This window comes from Castanea sativa, chromosome 5 (assembly GCF_040712315.1).
Source record: "Castanea sativa cultivar Marrone di Chiusa Pesio chromosome 5, ASM4071231v1".
Taxonomy (NCBI): domain Eukaryota; kingdom Viridiplantae; phylum Streptophyta; class Magnoliopsida; order Fagales; family Fagaceae; genus Castanea; species Castanea sativa.
Genome location: NC_134017.1, coordinates 44899475 through 44927021, shown reverse-complemented (window position 1 = coordinate 44927021; position 27547 = coordinate 44899475). Strand labels below are relative to the sequence as shown.

The 27547-nt window shown below is 36.2% G+C and overlaps 2 protein-coding genes across 2 annotated transcripts; both read right to left on the bottom strand.

Moving 5' to 3' along the window:
- Window positions 1–391: 391 nt before the first annotated feature.
- Window positions 392–18104, bottom strand: LOC142637365 (GDSL esterase/lipase At1g31550-like). The gene is made up of 5 exons (XM_075811645.1): window positions 17759–18104; window positions 17434–17658; window positions 2751–2896; window positions 1388–1664; window positions 392–786 (listed from the first exon to the last, which is right to left on the bottom strand). Exons 1-5 carry the CDS (start codon window positions 18096–18098, stop codon window positions 551–553), a joined length of 1224 nt encoding a protein of 407 aa, XP_075667760.1. The 5' UTR covers window positions 18099–18104; the 3' UTR covers window positions 392–550.
- A 7562-nt stretch (window positions 18105–25666) lies between these two features.
- LOC142635263 (uncharacterized) lies at window positions 25667–26637 on the bottom strand. The gene is made up of 2 exons (XM_075809452.1): window positions 26311–26637; window positions 25667–25969 (listed from the first exon to the last, which is right to left on the bottom strand). The coding sequence occupies exons 1-2, from the start codon at window positions 26635–26637 to the stop codon at window positions 25667–25669; spliced, it is 630 nt and encodes a 209-aa protein (XP_075665567.1).
- Window positions 26638–27547: the final 910 nt, after the last annotated feature.

Below are 27547 nucleotides of genomic sequence, written 5' to 3'. Positions count from 1 at the left end.
CACTTGGAACAATTGCAATTTGTAAAACACAATTTTTAAACATTGCATTCAAAAAGGGTTTGTTTTGAAATAGGTTTCCAAAATCTGTTTTTATATAGGTTTTATTTGTGAAAGAAGAAGGAAAAAAAAACTTTCAGTTTGGTTCTAGAGTCTATAAATGAAGGGATTGTAATTGAGTAAATAACAATTCATAATATGGCTATGGATCCTATTTTGGTGTCTACCTACAAGAATATTTCAGGCCATTTCAATGATATGATTTCAGTTTTTATGAGCTATGCATTTATATTTACCTCTCGTATGTGTATGGCCTGATAGCTAGCCTTGTATTGTGTGTGCAAACAAATTTGCAAAATTCCTTTTTTAAAGTCGTCACATTACATTATCGATCTCAGTTTAACTTTATGGACTAAATAACTCATTATGAGGCCACAGAACGAAGTAATTTAGTTCAACACGTTCCAACAAAGCTTAATTTTCCAACAGGGCAATCCAGGTAATGCCAAAACTCACAGAACCCGACAAAGTTGTAATTGGATCACGGCTTATATTATGCATCTTGTGAAACACAGGAGATACTAATTTGAGGAATGGTGTATGGCCCTTCGAGTAAACCATTGGTAATCCATCGACATGCTGCTTCTGTTAAGTGTGTACCATCCCAATTAACATACTTTGAAGGGTCATCACAAACACTCACTGAAGGATCACCACATTTCGCTGATGTGTTGTAATTGTAAGGGCCTCCCCCTCCACAACATGCTGTGAGTGCTCCTCTAGTAAAACCTAAAATGAACATGAAATGGTACTCTGGTTATGTAATGTATTATAAGTCTGTTTAACAAACTCTATATATTACTTTTGTGTTTGTGTGTTTTGATATGTATTATTGTTTCCTAAAAAAATGAGTGGTACTCATTGCACACAAGTTGTTACACACACTTTTTTTTAACCAATACAGTGACTTGTAATTTTGATTTCCAAGTTTAAAATCGTGACATCAAGTCACAGTTTTATTTCAACAATGGGATGTGTGTAACAGTTTGTGTAATAAACACAGAAACTCCTTTGAACTGAAACCGTGAGATTTTCAAGTTTAAAATCATGACTTCAAGTCATGGTTTCAATTCAAAAATGGTGTATGTAACAATTTGTGTGTAATAAATGCAATCCTTAAGAAATACTTTGACTCCAAGAATGGGTTCTAGCAAATCATCCAGATTTAAAACACATAATATACTTCCCTTACGAGACTTGTGGTTCCAAAAGTTAGTCTTTTGACTTTTATTCTCAAGTATGAGGGCTTCTAAGTACTAACAAATGCAATCTCCAATCTGTTTTGTCAATATGTGCAAAATAAAGAAAATTATTAAGAAGGTTGAGTTACCATACTGGCTTGGATTACGATAAAAACGCATTGAAGAATTGTAAACATCCGCATAGATGATATTGGTATGTGGATGTAGTGCTTGGATCCTACTTAGTTCTTTTTGAAGTTGATCATTCTGGTACTCAGAAAACTTGTTTAACCAGTTTAGACAGCCAGTTTCGGGGTCATATTGGTCCGTATCTGCAGTCTCATAATATGTTAGGTAGGCTGCAGAGCATCCAATTGGTAGGTTCCCTGGAACCATGAGAGTCACTGCCCCTAGCTCAATCAACTCCTGCAAGGCAATGTTTAAATCATGAAAAAGTCTCTTTAAAGGTAGTGTGTTTATAGAAATACAATTAGAGTGCAGTGTCATATAGTGCATATGCAATTTACAAACTAAAGTATCTCCAACTTCAAATTGAATAGAAATTCACTATCTTATATTTTGTGTTCTACTTTATACTTTACCAATCATAACTTGTCACGTACTTTTTATTTATAAAGTTATCTAAGTTTTTTTTTTTTAAAGAGAGAAAAAAAAAAAAAAAGTTAAATTTAACACTGCGGTTGGTAGTTTAAGTGGAACGCTTAAAAGTGGGATAGAATATTTTTATTTATAGCATTCAAGTTACCGAAACTAAACTCTCAGTGATCAGCAGAAAACTTAAATTTCATTGTTCTTTTCACTTCATGCTGAACTTGCTTGATGGTAAAAGATTCAAATCACAGAAAGCAATCGTGGAGACAGCCTTAAAAGCTAGGAGTTTGGGATTCTACAGAATTTTGTTTTTGTGCAGCAGCAGTAGCATAGTTTAGGCTTGTAACTCTAAATGTTCTACTAGATGGCAGGAAAAGACTATGGTTGCAGATCTTGTTGCTTTACAACAACAGGGTATTGTCTATAAACCTTTTTGTGTCCCCAGAGCCATCTTGAGCTCAGTTTTTTGTATAGCTAATCTAGCAGCCAATATTCCAGGACATCACAGCTGGATTCATCCAGCTATTTTGTAATTTTCTGACTTTTATTGGTATCAAAGAAAAAGTCACACATCGACTCCCACTCTATTGTTTGCACTCTCATATGCTGATATAACCATCTTTATAGAAGTTCTATGTTCCTTTTTTTTGGGGGGGGGGGGTTGTTCAAGATGTTTTCTATCTTTCATATAAGCGATGTTTTAGAGCTCTTTTTCTCTTCCTTGTGTGTGTGTGTTTTTCAAAAAAAAAAAAACAAAAAACAAAAAACAATATTTGTGAAGGATAATTATTACACTAAGTGCAATAATGATTATAAAAAATAAACATGATGCAATAATCAAGAAATTTTTCTAAAAGGAAAATAATTTTACTTTGCAATCTACTAAACATAAGTTCTTACATTAATGGCTGAAGCGATTGCATTAATCACTAGTGGCACAAAAGTCAGAATCTCTTCTATGCTCCTATACATGGAAAATGGAATATTGCAGTCGTTGCCTCCAATCTCCATAAAAAATAGAGAACTTCCAAAGATTTCATTGCATTCTGTAAATGTTCGTCACATTACTAGAGAAAAAGAATGGTACTAACCAAGTTCTCACAATAACCAAATTCATGTCATCCATGTTTACACAAAAAGTAAAACTAGTTGGTTTTCAAAAAAAAATTGAAACAAAAAACAAAAAGCTAATAGGTAAAGTCTTTTACCAAATAGACACTTTTTTTTTTCTTGGTCATAAATAAAATTTCAAAAATTAAAAGGAAAATCTAGTGCAAGATCTAAAAATAAAAATGTTGAAGGCCTGAAAAATGGGAAATTATTGAGTACTAGAGTACCATAAATACATATTCCCTCTCTCACATAATTATGGGTCTCACTAACTAAATTCATGGTAGGACTCACAATTCATATGCGAGGGAAGAGTACACATTTATGATATTTCGAGAATACTCAATAATTTTTTCTAGGGTAATTAGTTGCACTGTAAAGTGTAAACACATTATATAATACAGAAAATCAAGCAAAGTTAGAGAGAATCTTTTTTTCTTTTTCTTTTTTGAGGAAAAGAGAGAATCTAAACTAAAATGAATAAAATATAGTAAGTAAAAAAAAACCTTTACAACAAACACTATCATGTAAAATTATTGTTAGGAATAAACAACTTTTTTTTAGCTAGCTGTTCATTGAATGTCAACATAGGAACGAAAAATAACATGTGACGACCAAGAAACTTCTGAGCTTAATTACATTAGTAGCCTATCAAATGTAGAGAGAAATTTTTATTCCTATGTCTAAGGCTGTCCAACGGGTAAAAGACCCGACCAAACCGATTGGGTCCCATCGACTTGAGGCCCAGTAGGTGGACCTAAAGTCCATAGTCAGTCGGATTCAAGTTTGCCTCTCACAAAAACCGAATTTTTGGTTCGGGTAGTGGATTCAGGTATTATAAACTCGTATTACCCAACTCGACCGATAGTTTAAGATTTAAAATAAAAAAAATAATAAAAAATCAGTTCTTTTAGGTGAACACGTGAAGATTGACTTGATAAGTGATAAGACTAAACACTGAGTTGCCGAGATTACACACAAATGCAAAGCCTCAGTCCACACGAAAAGCAGTACTAAACTTCAAATCAAAATCTCTTCCACAGTTCCTCTCTTAAAAGCCTCTCTTAGTCCTCAATCTCATCTTACTCTCTCAGAAATCAGAATCTCACTCTCTTAAAAATCACTCTCCGTTCTCTCTACTCTCAAATCTCAATCTCAAGTCTCTCTAGTCTCAACTTTTCACCACACCCTCTAGCCTTCACAGTCTACACTCCACTCCTCTCCAAACCTTAGCTGTTGCTGTCGTTGCCGCCTCATCACCACACCTGACACTACTTTTCCTCACTTTCCACCATGGGTTAAGTCTTCTCAACCTCTTGTTCTCAACTTCTTAGTCTTAGACTCTCAGGTGTATTTTCATCTTGGATGTGGATCGATGGGTATGGGTATGTGGGATGTGGATCAACCAAGGTGGATGTGGGTTTGCCGAAATGGGGATTGGGTTATGTGCATAGATGGGTAGCTTAAATGTAGATCGAAGCTCATGGAGGAGGGTAGCTTGGATACTGGCGGGGGTGGATGATGGCAGCGGTGGATTGGAGACATGCAGCAGTGGAGCATGGCAGTGAGGTTAAGTGGGAAGAAAAGATGGAGAAAACTCACCATTGAGTGGAGGAAATGGACGGCTTGGGTGGTCGGAATAGAGCTTCGTCTCGTCGGTGCGTGAGGTGGTGCTGGAGTAGTGCTATTGCCAAGATGGATGAGTGGTCACAACTGAGCTTTGGAGAGAGTGTGCTGAGAGTAAGGCGTGTGAAGAGTGACCCAATTCGAAGCCCAAACCTGCCAAACGAACAAATCCGACCCGTTCAACCAATAACCCGAACCACTGGGTCCGACCCATATCGGGTTAGCTACAGGTCACATTTTTTGTAATCCGACTCAATCAGGTCGAGTCCGAGTCAAGCCCAAACCCAAGCCAACCTAACCCATGGATAGCCCTACCTATATCTTTCTGGTTAACTAGTTAAGGTTGCATCCATGATTTCATATGCACAAGTACATTAACATTAAACTTTTTGATAATCATTTTTTTTATAATCAATACATTAACATTTAGTGTCCGTTGGACAAAAATTATTTTTGCCAACTTATTTTACTATTCAGCTTATTTTTACTACTATTCATGGGTTTTATTGCACTTTTTGGTACTATTCATAGGTCACTTTGTTTATTTCAGCTAACTTTTATCTTTATCTACAATATTTTTAGCAAAAAATTTTTAATTTTAACAACGTAAGCAAATTTGAAATAGACCCTTAAGTGGGAGAATATCACATAGACCAAAAGAACAAAGTATGTTCCCCTAGCTTGGTTGGCCATTCGAGTTGGAATAAGTGCACAAGGGATAATTTGACCTGAGCCTTACTTTATATCTAGTTGGTCACTTCTCACCTCTAATAGATTTAAATCGAGAAAAAAAAAATGGTTATTGTAAGAACTTGGTTAGTAATGGTACTATCAAATACTTTCTCAAATATCGCCAACTCAGAGAAAGATTTCCGCAAAGTGCGTACCTTAATTAGTGGAGCGTGTTTTTAAAGAAATCGATGATACATATTGGATAATTCAATAAAAGAACTTGTTATCAAGAAATTTTATTTTTTGAAATATCATGTTATCAAGAGGTTTATAAACTACTTCATCATAGCGAGGAATAATCAGTAGCCGAATCAGAATTTTAATTGTGGTGGACCAAACCATTAATCAAAAAGGAATTAGAATACAAGAATGTAGATTAACTCTGCTAAAAATAATGAAGATTAACAAAATAATTGTTTATCAACACATTTCAAATCAATAATTTATAATGCAGTATTTTGGGTCATTAAACTAGTATCCTTTCACCACCGCACACTCTTGGTGCGATGGTCACTCCACAAGTATGAGTGCTTATGGGGTGTGGAGGGCAAGGGTCAGGATTTAAGTCTCTAGAAGGGAGCTTCACACACATATACACTTAGATTAGACTAGAGTAGAATTCTATCTTGTATATAAAAAAAATTAAAATAAAAAAATAAAACTAGTATCCTTTCAAATTAATATCCTTTTTATAATGAAAATTAGGTTCAGAGATTCAATTAAACAATAATTTGGATTCAGTCTAATCTTTCTCTCAAAATTTGATGCACTCAACTAATTAATATAAGTGGGGTATTTTTTAAAAATAAAAATTAGGTAGGATTAGAACAATTTCACAATAACAAACAAATGTCTGTACCACCTAACACATGCTAAAAAATAAATAATAATAATAATAATAATAACAAAATTACAGATTTTAGGGGCCCACGTGTTGGTTGATAAATAAATTGAGAAATGTTGTGAGTTTTTATTGTAAACTATAGCTTTATTGTTTTTTTTTTAACATTTATACTCTTTCTTCTCTATTATTATTATTATTATTATTATTATTATTATCAATATCGTAATTTCAAAATAATTTTAATTGTGATGAACTCAAAGACTACTCAACCTATCTCAAGAAATTTTGGTAAATAATTTATATTTAGAAATTTTGTGCTTTTTCTTAAATATTATCTGCTTAGTAACTTAAGTAATTTCCTTCCTCAAATAAAGGTTAAGGAGATAAATGATATGTCACATTTTAACACTGATTAAAAAAAATGTAATGGTTAAATTGTCTCAACAAACTAAGAAAATCACCCCCATAAGGCAACAATAATTGTCATTCCAAGTCTTTTTGAACAATTTATTGTGAAGAAAGTTACTGTGGTAATTTAAAACCACCACTTTTGATCAATTTTACAATATAATATAAAACAATTTACACCTTCCCCCCCTCCCCTCCCCCAATCATTATTATAATATAAGAGAAAACAATTTACATCCCCAGACAATAGGTTGTCACTAGGGATGACAATTATCCTCGCCCCACTTAACCAGCCCCACCCTACTTTGCCCCACGCAGGTTTTCCCTACCCCGTAAAAGTTGTAGGGCGAAGATAGGACAAGATTTTAGCCCCACACTACGGAGCGGGGCGGGGATGGGTTTAGACTTTTTAGACCCGCCCTATCCTGCCCCTCCCCATCCCTACCCCGTGTTGCTGACGGTTAAATTTGTAAATTTTTCATACCCTAAAACCCTACTATTTAAACAAACATATCAATATTAGCTTATTTTATTCGACCTGATGTGGCTCTCTACATTTATTTTGTTATGTGTTATACTGTGAGTTTTTTTTTTTTTTTTTTTTGTGAATGTCTTGTTAAACACTTGGATATATTATTCAATTTTTTTTCTAAAATTTGACTTGATTTGATGGGATAATTTTATTTATAATTTCAAGAATATTTTTATTAATGAAATAGATTCATTTAATAAATTGCACTAGTTATAGGGCAAATTATCAAAAAGTAGAGTTTTACGAGATGGGATGGGGCTTCGAGGGGCCCCAAGGGGCAGGGATGGGGTGAGAAAGTTTTCCCCGTCATACGAGGCAAGGCGAGGATGAGGCAAGACAAAACCATGCGAGGCGGGGACGAAAACCCCATTCTTCAGCCCTGCCCCACCCCATTGCCATCCTTAGCTATCATAGAGCGAAAGGAAATGAAAGAAAAAACAAAAGCAAACTTATGGTGGAGGTGAAAAAAATAGACAAATATGGGAAAACATTAAAGAGAATACGTGGAGGAGAAGAAAAAAAATATAACTGAAAGAGACAAAAATAAAAAAGACTTCATTGATTAGTCTAATAATTTTTTTTTAAAAACGGTTTTGAGAGATTTAGGATGGATTTGGATCCGGCGTTTACGTTTTGCGTTTGCCCATTTCGCGTTTTCAGCTTTTTTCTTCTTTTTTTTCCTTAGCCGCAATTGTTGACCAAGTCTTCCGTGAACAGTGCATCTGTGCACTGTTCACAAACTCACAAATTTCACTTTTAAGCAACTTTTTCATTAAAAATTGGTCCCGCAGTACTATTCACATATTTTAAAATTATTTTTCTACAGTGTTTTCAGTTTTCAGTTTTCAGCAATAAGTTATATCCAAACAGATCCTTAGTGGAATAATTATTGAAAAACGTTTCACCTTTGAAACAAACATAATCTTAGTGTCCTAGATGGTTGAATAAAAGATCTAGGGTTCAATTCCTACTAAAAGCTTGAATTTGTGTGAATACACAAGAGCTTATTTAGACCCCTAAATAAAATATTACAGCTAGATTACTTTTACTGTAACTTATCTAAGTGCAGAACAAAAGTAAATGAGGCGCAATAAACCGATAACTACTCTAATGTATAAACATGACTAACAAACAATAAAAGTAAAGCACAAGAGTAAGGGAAGAAAGATGCAAACACAAAATAACACGTCGATGTGTTATCGAAGAGGAAATCGAAGAACTCAACGAAAAACATTTTCGCCGCCCTCCGAGCAGTAAATTGATCCACTAGACAATAAGTTGGGATACATAAATAGCAAGAAACCTTCCAAGCCTAATCTACCCAATGCATCTAAGCCATCCAAGCTCCTACTCCAACAATACTTTTAGGAACCGTGTCTTGTCTAGCTTTCCGGATCCCACAATACACCCGATTACATCCGCTAAACCTCACCAGTTTCTTTTGGCAAATGTCTAAAGCTTCCCAAGCTCCAAAACACTCTCTACACTCTTAAAAGACGTGGGTTGTGTTTGGGCACAAATCTTCTCTCAAGGTATGACGATGGGAGAAGGAAGGAGAAGATGCTACAATAATTTCTCACTAAGGATGAGTAGCTCTCTCTCTAAAAGGATGGGTGTGTATGTTGTTGAAAACTTATCTATAGTTTTTCTCTCTGAATGACCTCCTTTACTTTTGTGAGTAATAAGGATATATATAGTATGAGTGAAGGGTAAGAAAGTCACACTTAAAAATCCTCTAGGCAGAGAGTTTTACGGGTATCTCGTGGGAAAGCCTTACCCACAAGACACTCGCGAAATCAACAGCTTGGCATAACTCTTCAGCTTCTACCATGTGCTTTTCACGTGGCTCTTTTGCGGGTTAGCTTCTCACGAGCTTCTTGCGAAATCCACTTGTTCTTCAATTCATGCTTGATTCTTCACCAACTTAGTACTAAACCCAATACAATAAAATTTCACAAAATACAAGGAACACAATAAAGCAATTACGACACTTTTTGTCATGGAATAAATCCAACATAAAACATAGTTTTAAATCACAACTTTACAATCTCCTCCTTTGGCTATTCCGTGACAAAACACCCTATAACAGACTCTAGACTTAAACGTGAGTTTGGAAACAATGACAAAACTCACTCACACCTAAATCTAAGAGCTATAATGAACTTGGAACATATATACCTATAACTTGAAACACTTGCACAAAATGCATTAGACCCTCAAGATAAAGCAAATGATAAAAGGACAAGTATAATGTAACAAATAAATTGCGATCAAGTAAATATGATGTAAAACATATGAGCAACTTGATCATACACCAAAATAGTCATATAGAAATGATTGCAATGATCACATAGCAAAGAAACTGATCATCCAAACATGCAACCAATAAAGCACAATGGCATAAGGATGTATGCATGTTCAACACATAAACACAATGCGATGAAAGCAACAAAGTATAGATACTAAATGTAACTCTAAGCACTATATAACAACGAGAAAACAAGAATAGTGTAGAACAAGACAAAACAAGATTTTTTTCATAAAAGTTGTCTTCTCTCCCTTGGTATATGCATCTCCCCTATGGCTTTTTCCCCCTACGAATGTGCATGAGATAGAATTTCATTTCTCTCCCTTAGAATGTACACATGGGTCATATAGAAATGACGATGTATACTCTTTGGTACAATCTCCCTCTTTTTGTCACGAATAGACAAAAGAATCAAGAGGAATGAGGGAAAGAAAAGAAGATATGAACAAGGGTAAAAGATGATGCATGAGGGATGTAAGATGAATGAGTGAAGCTCAAACAAAAGATAAAAATAAAAAATGCTACAAAGCATAGAGTAAACATGACATGCTAAGAATGATGAAACAAAGTATAGCCGAAGGCATGACATAATCACAAGAACATGTTATATGTGCTCAAATGTCTAAAAAGACTTAACTAGTATGAGTGAAAGTAAAAACATGTCAAGTGTTAAAGCGTATGTAGCAAAGGTGCATCTAGTATACATGTGAGATGCATGACCAATGCATAAATAAGCACTCACTGGGAAAAGTGTATAAAACACACCACCAGTGATCAAAACATGATAAAAATGAATAATTATGGTGATCCCCAAAAATTGGTACTCATCGGAGTCCAAAACAATGAGAAAATTCCATTTGGGCATTTTATCAAATATTTAGAGTGCACACACTAAACATGTATGTTAAACAATGTATGAACATATGAAAAACTTGCCTAAATATATGTTATTTTTTACACAAGAGGCCAACATCAAAAGCAAATCATCATTTAAAACAAGAACCAGTCAAAAAGATTGATAAAAAAAAAAAAAAGGTTTTCCAACCCTATTTGAGAAAATCTCAACTATGAACATAAAAACCTCAAAAACATAATCAAACAATCAAAATCAATGAAAAGAGTTAAAGATTACCTTAGAGATGTTAATGGAATGAAAAAAAATTGAATTTAATTGAGTTTTGAAGTAGAAACATTACACTAGGGGTTTGGAAGAAGATGTGAGAAGTTTAAAACAAATTTCCCACAAAATGCCCTTTAAAAAGCTAATTTAGAGATTTTCATGGGTAACTCACCAGTAAGCTTCTTGCGAAAATTTCGCTGGTATTTCGCTGGAAAGCCTTACTCATGAAACAGTCACGAAACAGTCACGAAATTCTCTGTCCAAAGTTGAAAAACTTGAGAATTGTACCATTTAACTTGCGACTATACTTACACATGAAATAGGTCACGAAAACATCTAGAAAACATGTTTTTCACACAAAAACAACTTAAAAAACTTTGAAAAACATGGGTAATACAAATCACTTCCAAAAGCAAACAAAAAGAACAAAAATCTTTTTAGTTTGATCCACATATGGTTAAACACACACATCACATCACATTTGATCATGTACAAACACATAAATGAAATAGGCATTCATTGAACATTAAACTTGTGTGTTGTGCGTGTGTATCAAAGGTGGAATAGTCCTTAGTCTAGAGTAAAGTTTCAAGGATCAATTCAATTAAGTCATACACAACTAGTACCAAGTCAAGGGGTTTATCTCAATTATAGAAATGAACATATATGACATCCCACAAGTAAATGATCACAAAACTTTGAAGCTTTTCTTTTTAACTTCTTACAACTTATAACTTTTGATCATATAAGAACATTACATCTCATTTTGAATCGATGCTTGAAAATTTGATATTTCAATATAGAGAGTAAGCCTTTGGCTTTTTGAGGCATCATACATTTCAATACAAGCCCACTTTTCCTTTTTCCTAGTCAAATACCAGTATGTGCAACAGCTTTTGCAGCTCATTATCTCTTTTTGAGATTTGACATTTGATGAGCTATAGAGCAAAAACAAAAACAAAAAAAACATGGAAAGATATATAGGCACAAGTCTATGCGTGTATCAAGATCAACAAGACTATTGACTAATCATTCATAACAAGCTTGAAGATCAATTTACAACAATCATACGTAGATTTCAAGATTTTTTCCACAAAGATAGATGTGCATACAAAACAAGCTACGCTCGTAAATGCACTACGCCATCAGTATGAAGGTATTAGGCCAAAGTCACATGTGATATGTGCTCAAACATATACGATCAAATTTTTTGAATTTTTCACTTTTTATGTGTTTTTAGATTTTTTACACACACAAAAACAAAAGCATAAAAGTAAGATCAAATGCAAAAAAAAAAAAAAAAAAAAAAAAGATGCATGATGCACAAAGGCATGACAATGAAGCATCTAATGCATAAAGGGTCTTACAAAGATCGAAAGAATTAGATCAAGGACCAAGAGAGCAAAAGCTCAACCATATGAACCCTCCCTCATCCAAACGGAACGACTATCTAGAATGAGTGTCTTATGAGAAGTGAGATGAGGGTTAGAAGAATGAGAATTGGAGATACATATAGACAAGGAAGTAAGAACATCAAAAACTTTTTCCAACAACTTACCATTTTCCCCCAAAACCGGTTTTGCTTTCATAGTACAACTTCTAGAAAGATCAAGTTTCTCTTTTCTTTTGATTCTTTTAAGAGCTTTAAACTTAAAGCAATAAGGTCTAAGATGACCAAAGGCACCAAAATGGTGACAAACAATGTGTTTAGGTCTACTAGGCTTTTTGGGAAGGGATTTAGCAATATGGTTTTGTTCTCTCTTCAATTTGAAATATTAAGGTCTTATATGACCGATCACACCACAATGGTGGCAACTTAGAACAAATTTAGATCCATCCAAAACCTTAGATTAGGACCTAAACAGAGACTTTGGCTTAAGAGTCTTTCTCTCCACCTTTTGATTTCTTTTGTGTGGAGGAATGTACACCAATTTTCCTTTAAGGTAAAACACACAATAGACATACAATCAAGTACCACAACATGATTGCAAAAATACTTTCATCCTTTTTAGTAATAGGTTCAGCAATCAAACACTTGGCATACATCTTAAGAGATTCATTTTCACATTTTAGCTCATCAACAAGTTTGTTAGACAAAACAAGTTTAGCATCCAAGTCCATATTCAAACATTCAAACATGCAAAATCCTTTAGTTTTTCAAAAAAATGTTTAGCAAGTTTCTTATACTTTTCAACCAATTTATTGGATTCATTGAGCTTAGCAATCAAATCATCCTTTTCACAAATGAATTTGCTGAAATTCTCATAAAACTTCTTAGCCTTTTTCTTCAAGAGTTTGACATTTGGAATATCAACAACAACACCTATAGATTCATGTAACATGTCATCACAATTATGAGGATTAAAACTCATAGTGGCATTTTCACAAACACATGGCATGTTACAATCAATAACATCCATAGAAGCATACAAAACACAATCCATGACAAAATACACAGGGGGTCAAGGATCACACTTAGGTAATGAAACCAAAACAAGTGTACCCGCTCTAATACCAATTGAAAATTCGGATTTGTGTGAATACACAAGAGCTTGTTTAGACCCCCAAATAAAATATTACGGGTAAAACTCTAACTTATCTAAGTGCGGAACAAGAGTAAATGAGGTGCAATAAACCGATAACTACTCTAGTGCATAAACATGACCAACAAACAATAAAAGTAAAATACAAGAGTAAAGGAAGAAAGATGCAAACACAAGATAACAAGTCGATGTGTTATCAAAGAGGAAACCAAAGAACTCGGCGAAAAACCTCTCCGTCGCCCTCCAAGTGGTAAATCGATCTACTAAACCATAAGTTGGGATATGCGATTAGCAAGAGACCCTCCAAGCCTAATCTACCCAATGCATCTAAATCCTCCAAGCTCCTACTCCAATAAGACTTCTCGGAATCGTATCTTATTTAGCTTTCCAGATCCCGCAATATGCCTGATTGCATCTGCCAAGCCTTACTGGTTTCTTTTGGCAAATTCTCAAAGCTTCCCAAACTCCAAAACACTCTTTACACTCTAAAAATGTGTGGGTTGTGTTTGAATACAAATCTCCTCTCAAGGTATGACAGTGGGAGAGGGAAGGAGATAAGGCTACAACGATTTCTCATTAAGGATGAGTAGCTCTCTCTCTAAAAGGATGGGTGTGTATGTTATTGAAAACCTATTTAGGGTTTTTCCCCCTAAATGGCCTCCTTTACTTTTATGGGTAATGGGGATATATATAGTATGGGTAAATGTTAAGAAAGTTACATTTAAAAATCCTCTAGGTTAAATCCTCTAGGTAAAGAGTTTCGCAGGTATTTTCAAGTATTTCGCAGAAAGGCCTTACCCGCAAAACACTCTCGAAAATCAATAGTCTGACATAACTCTTCAGTTTCTAGCATATGTTTTTCACATGACTTTTTCACGGGTTAGCTTCTTGCAAAATCCACTTGTTCTTAAATTCATGCTTGATTCTTCACCAACTTAATACTAAACCCAATACAATAAAATCATACAAAATACAAGGAACAAAATAAAGCAATTACAACACTTTTTTTCATGGAATAAAGCCAACATAAAACATAATTGTAAATCACAACTTTACACTTACCTACATCAAAAACTAATTGATGCCTTAGTTTAATGATAAATAGCTATTATTATCATAAATGAACGTCATTGATTGGAACTCTTCTACAAAAATAACTCTCCCAAAATAACAAAAAACACAACCTTATTTGACACGTTATTAGATTATTAACTTGGATAAACAAAAGAGAGTAGATGAGAAAGGAGTCCAGCCAGCTATGAGCAGGGACTTCTTAAATTTTTTTTGAAGAATCAAGCGTTACCTAAACGGACATTATACCAGAGTGGACTTTGACTTATTCCGAATAGAAAAACATTTACAATCAAAAAGTCTGGCTACATAATTTATGCCACAATTCATCATGAGTTCTGAGTGATAAAATTATGAATTTACATTATTCATCACCTTTTCTCTGCCACTAATAACTTACCACATGGGTGAGTTGTGACAAAAATTATGTCGTTCGTTGTGTTGTAGCATTAGACTTTTTGATTTCCTGTATTTGACTAATCATGACCCATACCTCATGATGAAAAGTGGTTCACTAACCCAAATAAAAGGCCGAAATGCAAAATTAATCTCGGGGTTTGGGTTTATAATTTATTAAGGTTTCTATATTTTTCAAATTGATCTATATGACTAACTTTTGTTAGTTTTTATGAGCGAAAAATCATGTGATTGCATTAAACATATTCACTTACTGATTTGTAACATTGATCAAGTGATTATTTTCATTCATAAGAGTAAACAAAAGTTAATCACAATGGTCAGATATCGAATATGAAAACCACGAAGAGTTATAAGAAAAAATAAAAATTGAAATCCAATATGTGTTTTGTAATTGATCTAGAGTCTAGGTGTTTTTGGATTTTAAACTAAAAATAAAATAAAATACTAGTATTAAACAATCACATTGTAGTATTATAATATATATATATGGATTAGGATCATATTACACCTGTTGTAACTAATAATGTTACATCACCCAATAACTTATTATTGAATTCATATTTTGAAAATTCAACTATTGAATTACACATTTTATATATTTTTAACATATACACCTGGTGTAACTAGTAATGTTATATCATTTAATAACTTGTTATTGAATTCATAATTTGAAAATCCAATCATTGAATTACATGTTCTATATGTTTTTAACATGCGTGCCAATTTTCATGTCAACCGAATGTAATTTACCATTCGATTTATAAGCTCATCTTTTATGCATTATTTCAAACTACAGAAACTTAAATTTAAACTCTATATATATGGAAAATATTAACAAATTCCTTGATAGTATTGCTTGAGGAACTATTTTTAGAAATATTCTATGGAAAAATGACTAAGCAATTTATTTTTCTTACAATTTTTTATATTACCCATGAAAGTGGTGGTTAAAACTTTCCTATTATAATTTATAAATAATGATTCTAAGTACATCTGTTAATATGATCCTATTTTTTTAAGTTAAAATGTAAAACTTATTGTCTACACTTCACCAAAATTCATTTCAATTCTCTAATTTTATTGATGAAAATACTTTAATTGAATAAATCTGAAATTTAGAATTCTGAAATTAATGAAATCAAAGCTGGAGTGCTTATACAAATTATGAATAATTTTTTTTTTTAGCTGCTCTGATTGGTAGGCTCGTACCGGTTTTAGCATATGAGCACCAACCGCAATTATTTGGAGAATAGTAGCCGTCACGGTTTTTTTTTTTTTTTTTTTTCTTAATTTTTTTGAACGTAGCCATCACGTTGTTTTTTGCGTAGCCATCACATTGTTTGTCTCATTAAAATGGTTGAAAAGAAAAATAGTCATTCTTATTGCAACAAGGAAATGACGAAAAATGTTACTAATTTTCTTTTTTGGTAAACCGACAGATATTATCATTTCTATCTTAAAAGTATTTCCCATAAAAGAAAACAAAGTGCCGCGTCACTCATGACGATCACAGTCATGCTCATATTGAAGCAGAAACTCTGTTTTATTTTTTTTAATATAATTGCTGAAACAATTCATTTGTCAATTGAAAATTGTGTTTGAGCTTTGAAATATTTTCAATGATTAAATTTCATTCTTTAAACAATTTAGTATTTGAGAGAGTTAATAATTTAATATGGTAGAGAGTAAAGATCCTAAATTTGACCTCCCACTTTACTATACTTCTCATTAAAAATATTAAAAATTGAAGTTTTGGGTTCCAAATATGTGAGAATTGTTAAAATTATGATTAAATGATTAAATTAATCATTTTTTAACCATTTCATATTTTCATTACCAAACCAAATTCATGAGAACTTGCCAAAGGCCTTCTAGGCCAATGGCATTAAATTGAATCACATAATTTTTATTAACTAATAAATAATAATGTATTCTCAATAAAATAAAATAAATAAATAATAACGTGTTTAAAACTTTTTTTAAAATTAAATGATTACGTTAAGATAGTAATTAGAATAATATCATTTTTACATTGAATATAACAACAATAGTTCATACAAATTATGATAGGTAAAAAAAAAAATCATAAATACAATTTTTGTGCCAAAACTTTTACATGTGATCGACTATGAGTGATGCAAATCATAAAAGTGATAAACAATTACTCTTATTTAACCACATCAAAGTTGTGATCATAAAATTACTCTAAAAAATACAATATGATTTGTATGTGAAGTGTTGTATCTTCCTACTTTTTTTTTTCTTTGTTTTTTTTAAAGAGAATCCTTTATAAAATGGGTTAAGTTCAAACATTTCTCAAAAAAATTTAAAAAAAGGGTAAGTTGGATTTAACATTTTATTAAATGATATTTTTATAAATTTTCTTAAAAATGAAGAATTTAATCACAAATATTAAGAAAAGCACATTATAGTTACAATAAATTTGCATTTATAAACTGATAAATTATTAACAAGTGTTTTTTTTTTCCTTGAAAATATTATATTAGAACTAATAATTATATATTTATAATTTATCTCTTTTAACACATGGAAAACTTTTGAAACCTAAAGTATGCAAGCAAAAAGAGATATTATAGTTAAAGGATGTGACGACTGCCTGTCACAACAGATTTACTTTTACCCATCTTTACTTTTTCTCTGCAAGTTGCTTACATAAGATTTTTTCTGCAAAAATTTGCGGAGCTAAAATTTTTGCAGAAAAAATCATGAAAAGCCAAACTAACTAGTCTAGAGGCCTAATCAGTCAAACGGTTTATTATTTTAGTCAAAGTACTGGGTGGAATTGAGAACTAAAAAGAAGAAGAAGAAGAAGATGATGATGATGATGATGATTAGATAGTAAACTGACCTGACGATGTGTTGCATAGAGATTGAAGCATTTTCTTAAACCAATCCAATTGAACACTTAAAGAGTCGTTTGTAGACACATCAAGTCCCCTTTCGAAGAAAAAAGCTGCATCCAATGCTGTTGCTCCCACAACAGCAAAATTGACTCCTTCTTGAATACTTGTTACAGTACTCCCATTCTCAAAGACAAGATATGGCTTTATCAATGGCAGTCTTAGAGTTTGAGCTACCAACAAAAAACAAAAAGAAAATCCCATCAACAATAATGTATATATGTGAGGGCAAAGAATAAAGATTAAAAAGCTGAGGCTCATCAATTTGCTCACCTGTGAAGTCTAAGACAAGACGGCCATTGCTGCAACGACCTGTGGGGTGATGAAAGTAGCTCTCTCCATATGGAGGAAAGAGACACTGTACAGTTGGATCAGTGAAGTAGTCGTTTCCAGTGTCAGTAAGTGAGTCTCCGAAGCTAAAGATTGACGTGTAGCAATTTCCAAACACGCCTTTAATGGTGGCTAATGAGAGGAAGAGTTTGATAAATTGTAATTTCATTGAGAAAACAGAGGAACGATGATTAGCCATGGATCCCGCTACAATGGAAGAGGCGTTTCCATTCTCCAATGAAATAAGCACGTTGCTTTTTATGTCTAAAATCTGACCAACCATTCCACAAACAGAGTTTATAGGACGACAGAAAATAGAAAAAATAAATAAATATTTAATATAATAATATGGGTATGTTTGATAAAAATTATTTTTTAACTTATTTAATTATTTAATTTATTTTTGCTACTCTTTATGGGTTTTTTTGTACTTTTTAATACTATTTATGGGTTTCACTAAAATATTTCAGCTAACTTTTACTTTTATTTTTAGTATTTTAGTAAAAATCTTTTAATTTCAACAAAATAAGTGGATTCCAAATAGACTATATATATTTTGCCAAAAAATGTTCTTATGGTTGAGTATTATTCACGGAGAAAAAATTGTGGATCTATATGAATTAACTCGTAATCATTCATAATTTACCACATAAGATGAATGACTATAAATGATAGGGAAAAAATTGTGGATCTATTTCAAATCAATCAATAACTAATAACAATTTACCACGTAAGATAATTATAGTAAAAATTAATTTTTTTTTTTTTTTAAAGAGAGTTACTACTTATGGTATCTACTCCTAATGATAATTCTTTATTATCAAACCAAAACACCAAACAGTATTTGGTATAACAAGAATTAAACCCAGATCTCTTATACAATCATTAAAGATTTTACTAATTAAATTAACTGAAAACCACGTGATTTTTGTTTCTTAACATAAAAATAACTCTCATATAAAAAATCATTGACTTTTATTGTTCATGTGACAGTGATATTCATATAAAAATGACAACCTAACCAATTAACTAAACCTATTGATAATGACGAAAAAATCACTAGTTAGTCACACGGTCCTCGCACGATCGAAACAATACCTGCACAATACAAAAAGAGATGACCCAACAGAGAGCACCAGTGTGGTGCCGATCTAATACCCTCTGAATGTCAAGTTAGAACTTCACACAACTCTAGAATGCCAGAGCTGAGATGAATTATGCGTACCTTAATTTGTGAGGATTTTAGGGTATTTATAATAGTGTAAGGTTAACATCCATGCCTTGGCCAAGAGGTTCTTTCTTTCTAGGAGAGAACCTCTTGGATTTTGGTATTTCCTAGAGTTCTTTTCCTTGTAAGGGAGATCATCATTAATGGTGTATATTGTAGAATCTTTCTTAATTAGAATTCTATTCATATTAGGACTATTAGAGTCAATCGTGAAGTGCAAGTTGTTTCCACTTAAGAGTTCTTGGAGATTACTTAAATGCTAGGGGGATGCCACGTGGCCCTTGGATCCGTCCACCTTGTTTCCGCGGCCCTTGGACCTGTCCACTATCATCAAATCAGTTCTAGCACCATCACGTTTATTTAAATGATTCCGTCATCCCTAATTTTACCCTCTTTAGTTGCCCCCTCACTCCATGGGTACGTGTTCTATAAATGGTCAAACCCGTGGAGTGATGGTTCAATTCTTTTCTTAAGAAACCAAACCTTCCATGACAAGCCGGCTAGGGGTTATAAATAACGTTGGACACATGGCGTTCACCCAGTAGCTCATCACTCAAAACGAAGCGTCCATTTGTATTCAGTGTCGTTTCCTCTATATAAACTTGCCTTTCCACCGCTTATTGTTCTCTTTTCGCAGAAATCTTGAGATCAGATCACCACTGTCGCCTGTATCAGATAATCATACCATTCAGCTAGATCATCTGTCATCTATCCCCGTCTGGTGTCCAATTCTGACCGGTATGTATTCTTCTTTCCTTAAAGGTCTTTCCTTTTAGATTTTGTACTACCGTCACTATTTTAGATCCATCAGTGTCTCAGGGTTTACCGTCACGTGTAGGTGACAAATGTCTAGTGTGTCAAGTAACTAATTATTTGTCCGCGACAGGGCGGGCTACGATGAGGGATTCCCGTCAGGTCAAAAAGACCCTAACACTTCAAGTGAAGAGAGGAATCCATCTGCCACCTCTCCTTCCTTAAAGGACGAGGGTTTGGAGATAAACAAACTAGAGGATGACTCTAGTGATGGCCTAGACGGCACTGATCCCCCAATTCAATCCTTCATCGGTCTTGACGGATTCAGGGAGTTCATAATGCTACCCTTGTGGACGTTTAACGATTTTAGGTCCTCGGTCAAAGAGTCACACTTCAAAACACTTAGGGCCAAGTAGCAAATACCTGACAACATTCCTCTCCGTCTACCCGAAAAATCAAAGAGATGTTATTATAAGGGTGTTGAAGTTGTCGGTGTCTACGAGTAGATGCTAAAGGCTGGGCTTAGATTTCCCCTAAGTTCGCTCCACCGTTGCCTCCTTCAATATCTAGGTTTGTCCGTCACCTAGATCTCCCCAAACGCCTAGAGGGTCATCCTTAGGGTAGAGGTCTTGTACAAGGCTATGTCCGACGCAGCACGAAGGTTGACGGTGGAAGAATTTTTTCACTGCTACCGTCCAACTAAGATTACTCAATCGAAAGGTATGTATAGTTTCATACCCAGGAGCTCGTTGTTAATGCTCGTTCGTGATACCCCTGACTCTAACAGAAATTGGAAAAGTCGGTATTTTTCATGGAAGGGGACAGGTGGATGTGTCATCCTGGTGACAACGAGTATATGCCCGTCGACACAACATGGGGCATAATGCCCTTGCTTGGTATGCATCCATCTAGTTCTTTTCCTTGTAAGGGAGATCATCATTAATGGTGTATATTACAGAATCTTTCTTAATTAGAACTCTATTCGTATTAGGACTATTAGAGTCAATCGTGAGGCGCAAGTTGTTTCCACTTAAGAGTTATTGGAGATTTATTAAATGCTAGGGGGATGCCACGTGGTCCTTGGATCCTTCCACCTTGTATCAGTGGCCATTGGACCCGTCCACTATCATCAAATCAATTCTAGCACCGTCACGTTTATTTAAATGATTCCGTCATCCATAATTTTACCCTTTTCAATTGCCCCCTCACTCCATGGGTTCGTGATCTCTGAATGGACAAACCCATGGAATGACGATTCAATTCTTTTCTTAAGAAACAAAACCTTCCATGACAGGCTGGCTAGGGGTTATTAATAACGCTGGACATGTGGCGTTCACCCAGTAGCTCGTCACTCAAAACGAAGCGTCCCTTTGTATTTTGTGCCATTTCCTCTATATAAACCTGCCTTTCCACCGCTCATTGTTCACTTTTCGCAGAAATCTTGAGATTAGAGCACCACTGTCGCCTGTATCAAATAATCATACCGTTCAGCTAGATCATCCATCATCTATCCCCGTCTGACCGGTATGTATTCTTCTTTCCTTAAAGGTCTTTCCTTTTTGATTTTGTACTACCATCGTCTATTTTAGATCCATCAGTGTCTTAGGGTTTACCGTCAAGTGTAGGTGACAGATGTCTAGTGCATCAAGTAACCAATCATTTATCCGCGACAAGACAGGATACGATGAGGGATTCCCGTTAGGTCAAAAAGACCCTAACACTTCAAGTGAAGAAAGGAATCCTTCCGCCACCTATCCTTCCTTAAAGGACGAGGGTTTGGAGACAGACAGGCTAGAGGATGACTCTAGTGACAACCTAGACGGCACTGATCCCCCAATTCAATCCGTCATCGGTTCTGACAGATTCAGGGAGTTCATAATGCTACCCTTGTGGACGTTTAACAATTTTAGGTCCTTGGTCAAAGAGTCGCACTTCAAAACACTTAGGGCCAAGTAGCAAATACCTGACAACATTCCTCTCCGTCTACCCGAAAAATCAGAGAGATGTTATTATAAGGGTGTTAAAGGTGTCAGTGTCTACGAGCAGATGCTAAAGGCCAGGCTTAGATTTCCCATAAGTTCGCTCCACCATCGCCTCCTTCAATATCTAAGTTTGTCTGTCACCCAGATCTCCCTAAACGCCTAGAGGGTCTTCCTTAGGGTAGAAGTCTTGTACAGGGCTATGTCCAACGGAGCATGAAGGTTGACGGTGGAAGAAGTTTTTCACTACTACCATCCAACTAAGATTGCTCAGTCGAAGGGTATGTATATTTTTGTACCCAGGAGCCCGTTGTTGAGGCTTATTCATGATACCCTTGACTCCAATAGAAACTAGAAGAGTCGGTATTTTTTATGGAAGGGGACGGGTGGATGTGGCGTCTTGGTGACAATGAGTATATGCCCGTCGAAACAACATAGGGCATAATGCCCCCACCTAGTATGTATCCGTCTGGTTTTACTTATGTCTTGCTATATTTTAAGGTGTTACCCTTAATAGTGTTTTTGTCAAACCGTCCTATAGACTTGTGTTTCTAGCATGCTACTAGAATCCGTCCACTTATGGATTCATCCTATTGGTGAATCCATCATGTGGAATTATGGTTTGGAAAAACCCGCCCACTTGTGGACTCGTGATTCATCCCATTGGTGAATCTATCCTGTGGAATTACGATTTTCAAAAACTGGGCCACTTGTGGACTTGTGATTCATCCTATTGGTGAATCTGTCCTGTGGAATTGTGGTTTTAAGAAACCCGTCCACTTATGGACTTGTGGTTCTAATATAACTATTTTAAGTCGTCCAGTTATGGACTGTTTTAAGAACCAACGTGGTTTAGCCCATCTTATGGATCCTTTGCTTAGTTGTCATCTAATTGGATGAAACTGTTCATTATGTGGTTTTACCCCATTGTTGTCTCCATTTTTTGGACATGCATTTTTTGGGATATGCACAATGTTTGGGCCGTCCACTCTTTATTCGAGTTATTGCTGAAGCTGTTCATCTTGGGATTTTATTACCGTCATCCTTTGGATGACCTTCCTTTCAAATTTAGCAAAGGCATAAATGCGTAGAGATAACACGATATTTCTGAATGACTCCTCTTATTGCGGTAAACACGTATTTAAAATTGTTCTGTAAAAAACTTGCCCGTTGGGCTAAAAGGACTATAAGTAAAAAACTTCAACTAAAATAAAATACGATAACTAAAAAACAATAAACTGGGGTTGAGGAGTGTGATTTTATCGTCGTCTTTGACGCCGTCTACTGGTAGTACTTCTTCAGGTGCTCTGTGTTGGTGATGCAACTTTTGCCCTTCCAATGTCTCCAAGTAGTATGTTCCCTTCCTATGCCATGATGTAATTCTGTACGGTCCTTCCCAATTTGGTCTAAGCTTTCCTTGGGAGGTATCTTTTGTAGCGCCGGTTACCTTTCTTAAGACAAGATCTTCAACCTGGAAGTCTCTGTGAGGTTTTGGTATCGCGCTAATCTTTGCTTGGTTGTTGCCCTGACTTCGTCCACCAGATCAAGTTGCAAGCGCATGGCTTCATCATTCTTACTCTCGTCGTGGTCCCTTACTCGATAGCTCGTGAGCCCTACTTCTGTTAGGATAACCACTTCACTATCGTACGCTAGTCAAAATGGTGTTTCCCTTATTGGTGTCCTTGTCATTGTCCTGTATGCTCATAAAACACTCAGTAATTCATCCGGCCATATGCCTTTTGCCCCCTTGAGCCGAGTCTTGATGATTTTGAGCAAGGAACGGTTCGTGACTTCAACCTGTCCATTAGCTTGCGGTGGGCAGGTGACGAGTAGTGGTTCCTGATCTCCAGTTGCGAATAAAAGTCTCTGAATGCATCATTGTCGAACTACTTCCTGTTGTCTGAGACGAGCACCCTGGGTATGCCATACCTGCAAATGATGTTCCTCCACACAAAACTTCGTACATTCCTTTCCATGATAGTAGCCAAGGCTTCGGCTTCCACCCATTTGGTGAAGTAGTCAATGCTGACCACTAGGAACTTCAGTTGTCTTACCGCTGTTGGGAAGGGACCCATGATATCTAGCCCCCATTGTGCGAACGGCCATGGGGCAGTCATAGGGGTGAGCTCTTCTGTTGGTTGCCTTATGAGGTTGCCAAACCTTTGGCACTTATCGCATGCTCTGACATATACATCGGCATCCTTTTGCATGGTTAGCCAATAATATCCTGCCTGGATTAGCTTATGCACCAAAGACCCCAATCTAGAATGATTTCCATAGATTCCTTCATGGATCTCCCTCATAATGTAGTCTACTTCTTCGGGGGCGAGGCACCTCAGGCAGGGTCGGGAGAAACCCCTCTTGTATAGGACGTCTTTAATTAAAATGAATTGGGCCACTTTAACCTTCAACTTCTTTGCGGCCTTCTTGTCGTCTAGTAACTTGCCGTCCTTCAAGTAGGCGGCTATTGAGGCCATCCAACAGTGTTCATCGCTTATCTCCTGCACGTCGGTATTGTCTATTAGTGATGAGAGTTGAATGAAGGATAATACCTGGTTAGGGACTATCATAGGTTTTGCTGAAGATGCTTTAGCAAGCCAATCGGCACATTGGTTCTCCTTCCTTGGGATTTGAACCAATTTCATGGAGGTTACTAATTCAACCTTTCACTTCCTCAAGATATCACTTCATTCGTTCATTCTTGCACTCATAACTGCCATTAACCTGACTGGTTATGATTTGGGAATCGGAGTATACAACCACACTCCTAGCTCCTGCTACTATCAAGGCTTCATATTCTGCTTCATTATTAGTTGTAGAAAATTCCAGATGGAACATGCACTTGATCTAATCTCCTTCTGGGGTGTGAAGTACCATGCCGGCCCCACCTATGTGTCTATTAGAGGATCCGTCTATGTGGATACTCCACATAGGGACTTCCTCTGCCCCCTGGTCTTCTATGAGGGTGAACTCAGCGATGAAGTCAGCTACCACCTATCCCTTCACAGCGGTTCGTGGTTGGTACTATATGTCGAACTCACTTAGCTCGACTGCCTATAATGCCATCCATCCCGCAGCTTCGGGGCTACTTGTAGCTTTTTTTAGGGGCTTATCCGTTAGGACACTTATGGTATGTGCTTGGAACTATGGCTTGAGTTTTCGTGTTGCGGTCACTAATATGAAGGCTAGTTTTTCCATTTAAGGGTACCTTTCTTCTGCTCCTCTGAGTGCTCAACTTATAAAATATACGGGCCTTTGCACCTTATCTTCTTCTCTAACAAGAGCTGCACTGATGGCTGTTGCGGAGACAGTCAGGTATAGAAACAACTCTTCCCCCGGTTTGGAAGGGCTAAGTAACGGCGGAGAAAAGAGGTATGCCTTCAAATTTTCAAATGCTCGTTGGCATTCGTCCGTCCATTCAAATGATCTCTTTAGTGTGCGGAAGAAAGGGAGGCATTTATCCATCGCCCTTGATACAAACCTATTTAGGGCTGCTATTTTGCTATTCAAGCTTTATACTTCTTTTACCGTCTTTGGCGGAGCAAATTCCATTATCGCCTTTACTTTCTCCGAGTTTACTTCGATACCCCTTTGGGATACCATAAATTCCAAAAAATTTCCTGCAGTTACCCTGAACACACATTTGCTTAGATTTAATTCCATGTTGTAAGACCGAAGAGTGTCGAAGGTCTCTTAGAGGTCACTTAAGTGGTCGGACTCCTAGATGCTTTTCACCAACATGTCTTCTACATAAACTTGCACATTTCTTTCAATCTAGTGTGCGAACATTCTGTTCATTAATCTTTGATACGTGGCTCCTGCATTCTTGAGTCTGAAGGGCATCACTTTGTAGCAAAAGAGCCTCTGGCTTGTACAAAACAAAGTCTTCTCCTAGTCAGCTTCATCCAACTTGATCTGGTTGTAGCCAGAGAATGCATCCATAAAGCTTAAAAGTTCATGTCTTGCAGTTGAGTCTACTAGGGTATCAATATGAGAAAGCGGGTAACTGTCCTTAGGGCAGGCCCTATTTAGATCCGTGAAATCTACACACATTCTCCACTTTCCATTGACTTTCTTAACCATAACCACATTTGCCAACCAATCCGGACAGTACACTTCACGTATGAAATCTGCTTCCTGTAACTTCTGCACTTCCTTGGCTATGGCTTTGTCTTGCTCCGAGGCGAACACTCGCTTTTTTTGTCAAACGGGGAGAATGAGGATGATACATTCAACCTGTGGACTATGATCGACAAGTCGATCCCTGACATGTCTTCATGACTCCAAGCAAATACGTCCTGGTTTTTCCTTAGGAATGTTGCGAGTGCTTGTCGTACTGGTTAACTGGCCGAAGTACCTATTCTTGTGGTTCGCTCGGGCCTAGAATCATCGAGGGGTACTTCTTCCGATTCTTTTACTAGTTTTGCTACCGTCTGCTATTCTTCTATGTTCATGGTTTAGAGGTGGTCGTCCATCTCCATCATAGCTATGTAACATTCACGCGTGGCCACCTAATTTTCGCGCAGCTGTCCTACTCCATACTCGGTATGGAACTTGATCATTAAATGGTAGATCGAGGTCACGGCTTTCCATGACTTGAGAGCGAGCTGTCCTAGGATGGCATTGTAAGCAGATGAGCAATCGACCATGAGGAACGCCATGTCTTTAGTGATCTGTTGGGGGTAGTCACCCACCGTCACTGTCAATGTGACAGCACTAAAGGGGTAGACCCTTGCCCCTCCGAAGCCGATGAGTGGGGCATTCTTCGGAACCAGTCGCTTCCTTCCAATCCCCATTTGCTGGAATGCGGGGTAGTAGAGGATATCAGCTGAACTTCCATTGTCAACCAAAACTTGGTGCATATTGTAGTCTCCCGCTCGTATACTGATGACAAGCGCATCATCATGCGAGTGGTGTAGACGTCGTGCATCGTCTTTCGAAAACTCGATGATTGGTTTTTTAATTCCTCATCATCTTCAGTATGGAGCCCATCAGTTAGACACTCTGAACCATCCTTAGATATGTTTTACGAGCCTTTTTGGATGACCCCGCAGTCGTAGTGCCCCCCATGATCATTCTAATGTCTCATATTGGTGGTCTGGGGTGCTCGTTTTCTCGTCGTGAAGCCTGGTCTTGTGGTGGATCCGTCTTTTCTTTGCTGACGAACCTTTGCAGCTTTCCTTGTCTGATAAGAGCTTCAATTTGTTCCTTCAAGTCATAACAGTCAGCCGTATCGTGGCCGTGATCACGATGGAAATGGCAATATTTGTCTCTTGACCTTTTGTTAGGATCTCCTTTCAACTTGCCAGGAAAAGTTAGGGCTCCTTCATCCTTAATTTGCATTAACACTTGATCGATCGGGGCAGTCAGCGGGGTGAAGCTTGTGAATTTCCCCGTAGGTGGCTTAGAGCATTTGTGCTCCCGTTGTTCTCCAGTCCTAGCCATTTTTCGTCCTCTGTCTGGCCGCACATCTTCCTGCCTTTCCCTTTTTCTGGGCTTCTCTTCTTGGGCCAGTAATGCGTCTTCTGCGTTCATGTATTTGGTCGCCCTGTAAAGCACTTCTGACATGGTTTTTGGTCATTCTTGTATAGAGAAAATAGGAACTTACCCTTCCGTAACCCATTGGTGAACGCTGCCACGAGTATTTTGTCATCTACTTTGTAAATTGAGAGAGCCTTCTTATTAAAACGAGTTATGTAAGATCTTAGCATCTTGTCTTCCCGCTGCCTAATGTTCATCAAGCACACGGTAGACTTCTTATAGCTGTGACCC

Coding starts and splice junctions, on each gene's coding strand:
- LOC142637365 (XM_075811645.1), bottom strand. CDS start 18,098: ATGGTTGGTCAGATTTTAGACATAAAAAGCAACGTGCTTATTTCATTG. Junction 17,659..17,758: donor TCTTGTCTTAGACTTCACAG/GTGAGCAAATTG, acceptor TTTTGTTGGTAG/CTCAAACTCTAAGACTGCCA. Junction 787..1,387: donor TCGTAATCCAAGCCAGTATG/GTAACTCAACCT, acceptor TGTTCATTTTAG/GTTTTACTAGAGGAGCACTC.
- LOC142635263 (XM_075809452.1), bottom strand. CDS start 26,637: ATGCACCAAGTTTTGGTTGACAATGGAAGTTCAGCTGATATCCTCTAC. Junction 25,970..26,310: donor AGTTCCATACCGAGTATGGA/GTAGGACAGCTG, acceptor TGACAAAAAAAG/CGAGTGTTCGCCTCGGAGCA.